This window comes from Pistacia vera, unplaced genomic scaffold (assembly GCF_008641045.1).
Source record: "Pistacia vera cultivar Batoury unplaced genomic scaffold, PisVer_v2 Contig344, whole genome shotgun sequence".
NCBI classification, from domain to species: Eukaryota; Viridiplantae; Streptophyta; class Magnoliopsida; order Sapindales; family Anacardiaceae; genus Pistacia; species Pistacia vera.
In genome coordinates this window covers 1,915,680-1,925,419 of record NW_022196162.1, presented here as the reverse complement: position 1 = coordinate 1,925,419, position 9,740 = coordinate 1,915,680, and the positions used below count along the sequence as shown (strand labels likewise).

At 35.3% G+C, this 9,740-nt stretch overlaps 2 protein-coding genes across 2 annotated transcripts; both read left to right on the top strand.

Annotated features, from left to right (window-relative positions):
• Nucleotides 1-992: 992 nt before the first annotated feature.
• Nucleotides 993-2,064, top strand: LOC116138835 (heavy metal-associated isoprenylated plant protein 41-like). Its single transcript, XM_031424492.1, has 4 exons — nucleotides 993-1,065; nucleotides 1,302-1,364; nucleotides 1,469-1,667; nucleotides 1,776-2,064. The coding sequence occupies exons 1-4, from the start codon at nucleotides 993-995 to the stop codon at nucleotides 2,062-2,064; spliced, it is 624 nt and encodes a 207-aa protein (XP_031280352.1).
• Nucleotides 2,065-3,020: 956 nt separating this feature from the next.
• Nucleotides 3,021-5,434, top strand: LOC116138834 (disease resistance protein RPM1-like). Its single transcript, XM_031424490.1, has 4 exons — nucleotides 3,021-3,186; nucleotides 3,291-3,483; nucleotides 3,603-3,844; nucleotides 4,341-5,434. The coding sequence occupies exons 1-4, from the start codon at nucleotides 3,021-3,023 to the stop codon at nucleotides 5,432-5,434; spliced, it is 1,695 nt and encodes a 564-aa protein (XP_031280350.1).
• Nucleotides 5,435-9,740: the final 4,306 nt, after the last annotated feature.

Below are 9,740 nucleotides of genomic sequence, written 5' to 3'. Positions count from 1 at the left end.
TCTACTGTTACGCATGGTGTTTGTATTTATAAATTTATCTACTCTGTTGTTTAATAATACTTGAGTTCTATATAAGGATACCTATAGCTTTCTTAATTGCCATAAGCTTCAGTTGAAAGGCTTTAAGAGAACACAGCTTTGCGTATAAAAAAGAGGTCCTCTGTTTTACCCTGTTTGCATGGAATATAAAAGACCTTGCTTCACAATTGTCCTAATTGTCTATGCATTCCTCAACTTTCTTCTCAGAAATAACCAAGAATGCCAAATTGCGCAATGAAGAAGACAATAAAAATGTGATCAATTTATAGTAACTGTAATGTATGTGTGAAATAATTTATGATCAATTTCTTATGTCCTGACTGTCCGCTAATTCTCTAGTCCTCGCTTTATTTATCCTTTAAATGTATATAGAGAGCAAGAAATGCCAAAGAGGAAAATCTACCTTACCAGTTGCCTCCTCCACCACCCATCACCATCTTCGTCGCCGGGCTGGAATCCAGTTCCACCATCATCAAGTTTCGGTGATGCTGCCATTTATTAACTTTATTAACCAATTAAATAACTTAAGATGAATATCTCTGTTTTCAGGGCCTCATCTCAAACTTATAGTACTTCAAGCCCTGCCTAATTTATTGCTCTTGATCTCAAAGAATTGAAAGGGATGAGCAGTTCCATTTCAAGGAAGGTTGGTTTCCAAAACTCAAGAACTGTATCTCTACAACTACAAGAATTGAAATTGATTAGGTCCCCTATTAACCCTATTCGCACAAAATATGGAAGACCTTCCCCACCATTATCGTATTGTCCATGCATTCCTGAACTTCCTTTAAACCCATCTGACATGTTGTCTACTCTTACAAATATGACGAGTCAGATATTACTATTTCTTTAAACCCTATTAGGATATGAACCATTGGTTTTGAAGTTTCTGACAACATCGTATATATCTTTTCTTCAGGTCAAATCAACTACTATTGCTTGGCAATATAGTGATGAGGAATCAGGTAACTTTGTGGATGAGGAATCAAATGAACAACTTTAACAAGCTGTTGATGATGGAATCAGGTAACTTTGTGAAATACTGCAACCATTCTTTACTTAAGTTTTAAGGGATCAGATTAGATGTCTCTCACATAACCAATATTCTTCAATCAAACTTGGATATAGTTTATGGCTAGTAGTTTTATAAAAGGATACAACTATGGAAGGTTTAATGTAATGAATGAAGGAGAGAGAAAAATAAGCATTATAGCAGTGCTCACCAAATACTACTGTGGGGGAGGGAGATTTCTCTTTTGCAGTCTGCTTGGCCAAAGCTTTTGGCTCTGCTGCCAATATGATTGCCACTTCTCTCGACTCCAGAGGTATAAAGAACCAGAGAGCCTGTTAATTTTATATTGCTTATAAATGTTAATGTTGGACTTTTTGATTCTAAAACCTTTGTATCATTTAATCCTGGAATTACTAGAAATGTTAACGAAGAAATATTCGAGTGCAAACTCAAACTTGATAGAGCTGGAGAAGCGTGGATGTACAATTGTGCATGGAGTAGATGCCAATACCATGAGCCATCACCCTCTTTTACGTGGCAAATCATTCGATCGAATTATCTTTAATTTTCCTCATGCAGGTTTCTTTTTCAGGGAACATGACTCTCTACAAATTGGGTAAGTTAGTAATTATCTAAAAACCAGCTTCAACATTTTATTTGGAGGATCGACCAGGTAAATTTATTAAGTCATGGATAATAATGGACATTCCTTTTTTTTTTTAAGGATGCATCAAACTCTGGTGAGAGGCTTTCTAAGCAGTGCAAGGAACATGCTGAAGGAAAAAGGGGAAGTTCATGTAACCCATAAAATCGCTGATCCATTTGATAGGTGGGAGATAGAGAAATTAGCAACGGAAGTAGGGCTGTTTTTGGTTGGAAAAGCATGGTTTTACAAATCGGATTATCCAGGTTATGAAAATAAGAGAGGCTCTGGGCACAAATTCAATAAGGGTTTTCCTGTTGGTTTATGCATGACATTCAAATTTGCTAAGGCATCAGAAAATGAGCAATAATAAAAGTTGAAGCTCTGCTGATCAAGGCCAGATCCCAAGTTCAGATTGTCTTTTACTTGATGCTCAAGTTCTGTATATAAATAATTAATAAGTTTCCAAGTAGTATCCTCACTGTTAATGATTATGTTCTGCAGTATTTCTGTTCAAATTTTAATATTAGTTTATGATCTTATTATTTAATCATTTGCTTCATTATTTCAGATTATTTATTCAAGGAATGATAAAATATTAAAAATCTCCTATCCTATGTAATCAATTTATAGAAAAAAAGAAAGAGATATATACTACGAATCCTCTGTTGGCATCATACCTTTCGATTTGAACAACTTTAACAAGCTTTTGATGGTGGGAATCAGATTGGCTGTGGTGGATACAGAACTTTCTAATGTTTCTGCAAATCGCGATAAATGTTGCATTTCTTTCTCTCTGTTACTCCAAAATGCACAGTTGTGCTGCAGGGAAATTCATTTGAATGTGGACTTAATAGTTCTTCCACGAAGAATTAATAATTTTGCAATTACCCATTAAGTATTTCAGTTGCTGTTTTTCCAGACACTTCATTGTTAACTCTATTTCCTTCATATGCTAAGTACTTAATTTTGTCAGGTTAAGGGACAGTTTGGTGAAAGAAGTGAAGATAATCCTTGACTTATCCATATAGGGTTAATGCAACTGTTTTTGAGTGACATTAAATTAGAAAGTGTATTGGAATTTACTATTAATTAATAATCCATGACATATCCTTTCATTTTCCACTGTATATCCTGCGTTTCCCTAGATAAGTGAATTTAAGGAAATGAAGAAAACTAAGAGACATATCTCACAATCACAGATAATGAATCGTGAATCTAACCAGGAGTTTTTTGCTGTATATAATACCTCTGACATAATCATATTCTTCAATTAAACTTGGATATAAGTTTATGGCTAAGTAATTTCAGAAAAGGATGCAAACTATGGAAGGGTATAATGTAGTAAATGGAGGAGAGAAAAAAATAAAGCATTATAGCAGCGCTCACCAAATACTACTGGTGGGGGAGGGAGATTTCTCCTTTGCAGCATGCTTGGCCAATGCTTTTGGCTCTGCTGCCAACATGATTGCCACTTCTCGCGACTCCAGAGGTATAAAGAACCAGAGAGCCTGTTAATTTTATTTTTTCTATAAATGTATATGTTGGACGTATTGATTCTAAAACTTTTGTGTCTTCTGATCCTGGAAATACTAGAAATGTTAATGCAAACCAGAGCAAACTTAAATTTGATAGAGCTGAAGGAGCGTGGACGTACAGTTGTGCATGGAGTAGATGCCAATACTATGAGCTATCACCCTCTTTTATGTGGCAAATCATTCGATCGAATTGTCTTTAATTTTCTTCATGCAGGTTTCATGTACAAGGAAAACAGCTATCAGCAAATTGAGTAAGTTGGCTAAACGTAATTATCTAAAAACAAGCTTCAACATTTTATTTTAAGGATCAACAAGGTAAATTTATTTAGTCATGGATAACAATGGACAATTTCATTTTTATTTTTCTAAGGATGCATCAAAATCTGGTGATGAGAGGCTTTCTGAGAAGTGCAAGGAACATGCTGAAGGAGAAATGGGAAGTTCATGTAACCCATAAAACTTCTAATCCATTTGATAGGTGGGAGATAGAGAAATTAGCGGCGGAAGTAGGGCTGTCTTTGGTTGAAAAAGCAAGGTTTTACGAATATTATTATCCAGGTTACAAAAATAAGAGAGGCTCTGGGTACAGATGCGATGAGAGCTTTCCTGTTGGTTTATGCATGACATTCAAATTTGCAAAGCCATGAGAAAATGAGCAATAATAAAAGTTGAAGCTCTGCTGACCAAGGCCAGTTCCCATTGTCTTTTACTTAAGCTATAAGTTTTATATATAAATAGTTAATAAGTTTCCAAGTGGTATCCTGAATGTCAATGATTCTGTTATGCAGTCTTTCTGTTCAAATTTTAATATTAGCTAAAGATCTTATTATTTAATCTCTTGCTTCATTATTTCAGATTATTATTCTTTAAACTTTAAAGGAATGATACAATATTAAAACTCTCCTACCCTATGTGATCAATTCATATAAAAAGAGAGAGATATACACAGTGGCGGATCTAGGAATTTCCCACAATGGGGGCAAAATATAAACAAAACAAAAAAAAAAAACCAATCATAACTACACTTTTTTTTTTTTTTATTACAATGAGCTTCAATGAAAAGTTATAAAATACAAATAAATATCTTCAANCATCGAATCTACTATAGAGCAATTGATTGGTTTGTTGGTAAGTGGAACATCCAACCGTTCAGTAGTTGCAGTTGTGGGCGAAGGAGGACTTGGCAAGACGACTCTTGCTGGGAAAATTTATAAGAATGATAGAGTGAAAAAGCATTTCGATTGCCAGGCTTGGATCACAGTTGGGAAAGAATGCACCAAAATGGATATTCTAAGGAAAGCTATACAAGAATTTGAGGGTGTGACAGGGCCTACTTATGGAGAGATGGACAAAATGGAAGAGAATGATCTGCTCAGCACACTAGGGAGACAATTAAAAGACAAGTGTTACATGGTTGTGTTTGATGATGTGTGGAAAGCTGATTTTTGGGGATATATAGAGTATGCTTTAACTGAGAACAACAAAAGTAGTAGGATTATGCTCACAACTAGAAACAAGGGCATTGTTGATCTGATTCCTTTTGTTAATGTCTGTAGGATACAACCCTTGCCTTCAGATAAGGCATTTGAACTTTTTCGTAGAAAGGCTTTTGGTCCTCAAGGGTGTTGTCCCCCGGAGTTGGAGAAACTGTCTCATGACATCCTTCGGAAATGTGGAGGCTTACCACTAGCAATTGTTGCCGTAGGTGGTCTTCTCTCAAACAAGGACAAAGCTACTTTTGAATGGAAAAAGCTACTTGATGACTTGGGGTCACGGTTTAGAAGAGATTCTCATCTAAAAGATTGCAACAAAGTTTTATTAGAAGGTTATTACGGTCTACCTCACCATCTCAAATCTTGTCTCTTGTACTTTGGTTTTTTCCCAGAAAGCTACTCAATCAATTGTGCAAGACTGATTCGCCTATGGATTGCTGAGGGCTTTGTCCCTCATTCCAAACGCCTCACATCTGAACAAGTTGCTGAAAAATTCTTAATTGATCTCATTAACAGAAGCTTAGTTCAAGTGGTAGAGACAGATTTCGTGGGAAGACCTAGATATTGTCGAGTCCATGATCTGATGCACGAGATTATCCTTAGAAAGACTGAATATTTGGGCTTCTCTCATTTTGTGAACAGAGAAACTCAAATCTCTCTAGCAAAAAAGTCGGCGGTTTCAATACAAGGAGCACTGATAGTGTTCTGAGAGCATCAAGGACTCAAAGATACGTTCTGTTTCTCTTTTCAATGTTGATAGGATGCCTAATTCTTTCATGACGACACTTGTTGTGGATTTTAAACTTAAAAGTACTTGATTTTGAAGATAGTCCTATAGAATATCTTCCTGAAGGAGTGGGAACTCTTCCATTGCAACTATTTAAGTGTGAAAAAATCAAAAGTAAATGTACTTCCCAAGTCCATTGGTAACTTCTAACTTGGAGACATTGAATTTGAAGCTATCTCGCCGTAGTATGCTCCCAATTGAAATCAAGAATTTGAAAAAATTGCGCTATCTGGCGGCATACAGTTTGGGCGAGCATGGTACTTATGGAAGAGCAGTGAAAATACCAGGGGATTAGGGTCTTTATGGATCTGTAAAACTATTTTTGTGGAAGCTAACTCTGAAGAGCTGGAAGCTAACACATTTGAGAAAGTTAGGAGTTTGGCTGAAAAATGGAAATGGAAATGATCTTTGTGCTTGCATTGCAAATATGGAAAACTTGAATGTCTAGTTGTACAGTCGACAAGTAGAGACGAGTTCTTGACATAGAATCCATGGCTTCTCCTCCTCATGGTCTTCAGCGCCTCTACTAAAAGGAAATATGAAGAAGCTGCCAGATTGGATTTTTAAACTTGAATATCTTGTCAGAATTGGTTTGGATTTGTCAGGATTAACTGATGATCCCATAAGAGCCTTCAGGCCCTGCCTAATTTATTAGAGCTTAGGCTACACAAACACATGCCCTGATGAGCAATTACATTTCAAAGAAGGTTGGTTCCCAAACCTAAAGTTTTGTTCCTCTTTGACTTTAAAGGGGTGAGTTGATGATTATGAGCAAGTGCAATGTGTAACCTTGAAAACTTACATATTGGACCATGCCCTCGATTGAAAGAGATTCCAATTGGAATTGAGCATCTAAGAAAACCTAAAGTTTCTTTTGTTTATTCTTATGTTGAAAGAAATTATTATATGATACAAGATGAGAAGTGGAAGAAAGTTACTCAACATATACCCGAAGTCCTTGTCACTTTGAATGGAAGGAAAGACTATCTTATCACAACTATAAGCATCTCTCATCTCTTGCCTGTGGATTTTGAGCAATTGATTGAAGAGCACGTAATGATCCTCTTATTCGTGAACAACAGGTACTCCATTTAAATGTATAAGAGTGACTTGGTTTTATACATTATGTCCACTATAAAAGAAAATCTTATAATTTTTCATGGCAAATGAGGCAATGACTTAGGGTGTGTTTTGACTTTTCACTTAATGCAAAAGTATATTTTTTAATTTACTTCTAAATGTGAATTTTTTTATATATTATATATAATAAATCTAATATAAATAAATGTAAATAAATATTCTTATAACTTGTTTATTAATATGTTTTGTTTTAAAAAAAAAAAACCTTAATTAATTGATTACGTTTCGATTTCCGAAATCCAGTATCGACAGTCGTGATTCTGGTCGCCCATTTTGTTTTTTTTTTTTTTTTTTTGGTGGCAATATTAGGAACAATATTGATATAAAATAATTCAATTTAGAGACCTATCTGTATCTACAATTTTTTTAGCAATGTATGCAATGTTTTGTCTAGGATTGGACGAGAAAGTTCACGTGGTTGCACTTTCTCAGTCAAATCCCAGCCAAACACAATCATTTTTCGAATTTAAAATTATATAGATGATAGATTGTTTAGAGCCGATCCTTTAATATCAATTTGTTACCATAGCACGCCAAAAAATTCTCTAGTTACAAGAGACGAGCTACTAGTTGATGAATTTCTAACGCATGTTAATGCTATAGAACGTGATATCAAGTACAGTGTGATTTTTTTTTTTTTTTTATCTATAAATAACTAAGACTTGTGTTTTTCTACTATCATGACAGCAATGTATCTTGGATTGTTGGAAGATCATGATAAATTGCATCTCCATGAATAAACCAGGTAATTCCAAGATTTTATGTGCTTCTTCTTGTGAATGGTGTAGTATTGGTGGCGATATCTGCATTGTGTGATTGTTGTATTGTTTGGGTAATGCTCTGGTAGAGATGAAGTATTACTAGCAGTTGTTAATCAATTTCCTCTGTGTAATATAAAATACATTTGATTTGTAGATGTTATTGTAATGGTTGTTTTGTTGTTAACACAGGTCCTCCTTCTCTAACTTTTAATTTTTCCATCAATTTTGATCATCTTCTCGTTCAGGATGGAAATGCTAGATATGGTGAATGCCAGATCGTTCAATCTTCCATTAATTTTTATCGTAAGAAGATTATCATCGTGGTTTCCAAATTAATTAAATTCCTCTGTTTATCAATTAAAATCCTTTCATTCGCCATAGACTTTTGAACACACATAATTTAAATTAAGAATCATAACCTGCAACTTTCCTTACTACCATAACCGTCTCTACTTTTTCAATTTAAATTAAATGGCTTTTCTCACACTAGGGAAAATCATAATTCGTTGAGGACTTTAATGGAAGTACCATCTACGGAGATCTTTTGTTTGCTTATGTTATTGTAGTAGTTGTTTCATTTGGTAACTTATATCCATTATGTCGTTCAATAGATATTAATCTTTCTCTTTCTCTTTGGATTGTTTTGCACTTTCCGTGGAAGCTTATTAGTGGCTACTTCCATTGAAAGCATAAGTATAAGCCCTTTTGCGAATTCACCTCTGCCATCAAACAAGTCCCCTGTTTTAAACCCTGTTTCCCTGGAAACTATACTTTGTTTAGGTTTAAGTTCATGGAGTTTTGGCCTGGTAGGCTTCTCTCTCCTGAAGTTTTACAGGATTTCTGCTAATTGATTTGATAGATCATTGATGGCTCTTTAGGTGATAATTCTTTATTATCGATTGATTTGTAGGTGAACAGTTTGTAGAAAGAAACTTTATTAATGAACAAAATTTCATGTTCCAATCAATCTATGGCAATTAGGCAATCACATTAACATTTCCTTGAGTAATAATCAATGTACATTGATTACTTCTTATGCAGTGTTAAAATATGAAATTCCAGGATAAGATTTATATAGGATGCATGTTCTCTGCTTTACTCCTCCATAACTTTAATTTTTTTAGATTTTTTTTCATAGACTGACTGATTATTAATTTTATATTGATAAAAAATTATTAACCTTCACACGTTAGAGCACGCTGGGTAAATCAATATTCAAAATATATGGAATTGATCTAAAATTAATTGTTTTGACGATAAATTTGGAGCAAGCGTAGCAGCATTCTTATCTGGTCAGGAAACACATTTTCTTGGTTCTCTGACAATTCAAAAGTAAGATTTTCGCCTTTATGGTGGAGAGGTATCAATAGTCTATTTTAGATGGAAATGTAGATTTAAAAATCATGTTAGATGGAATTGATCTAAGAATAATGAAAAGCACCAAATTCCGCTTTCACCTTAAAACTTGCTCTTATGTTTACTTAATCTGGTTGCTTTGCACGTGCTTCTGAAGTTCCACACCAAAATTTTGTGGTACATAGACCAAGCTTGATATCATGTGAACTGATGCTAACCTTGTTCCCCAGGTTGCTGAACTGAAAGGCTGCATAACCTGAGTCGAGATCAGCTTGTTGAGAGAAGTAAAGCTTATTTCCAGGTACTCAAATCTCGCACCAATTTTCTGATTGGGTTGGAAATTTGCGAGTCAAAGTAGATGGTGCTGGAGTAGCACTGGGAGTGTCAAACACAGGGCTTTGGTTTACAACCAAGAAGATGATCAGAGTTGCGATTCCACAAGAAGATGAGAAGAAGACTAAATATGAGGCAAAAGATGCACCAAACCATATAAACAGGTTGTGCAGGGGGGCGAGGGTGATGAAGTATTGGTGCCTTGGTTGATCTTATGAGTCAGGATTTTGTGCAGCTAAGTGGACTATGTTGTTTTGTTTAGACGGCTTTGGATGACAATTTAATTAAGAGAGCTTGAGTGGCCTGCTTTGCGGGTGGCAGCGTAAGTGGTGTTGGTTGTGAAAGGGGTGGAGGAGGTGGAGGCGGCGTAAGTGGTGATGGTGGGGGAAAGGGGAGGTGAGGTGGAGGTGGAAGGGAATTCATTTTGAGACGAAAGTGCTTTGAGAAAACAACTGTGAGTTAAGTAATGAGAAAAGAAGATGGAGAGTAAGGAGGTGGTTTGTTCAAATAAATCTGTTAGTGGAATAAGAAAGTGATATGAAAAAAGAAGCTTTTGATTGAGGCAGTGGGTCAAATGTGTTTTTGAGTTGCAAAAGGTAATGCAAGTGGATGTAAAGTTGGCAGATTACAGATGTTAG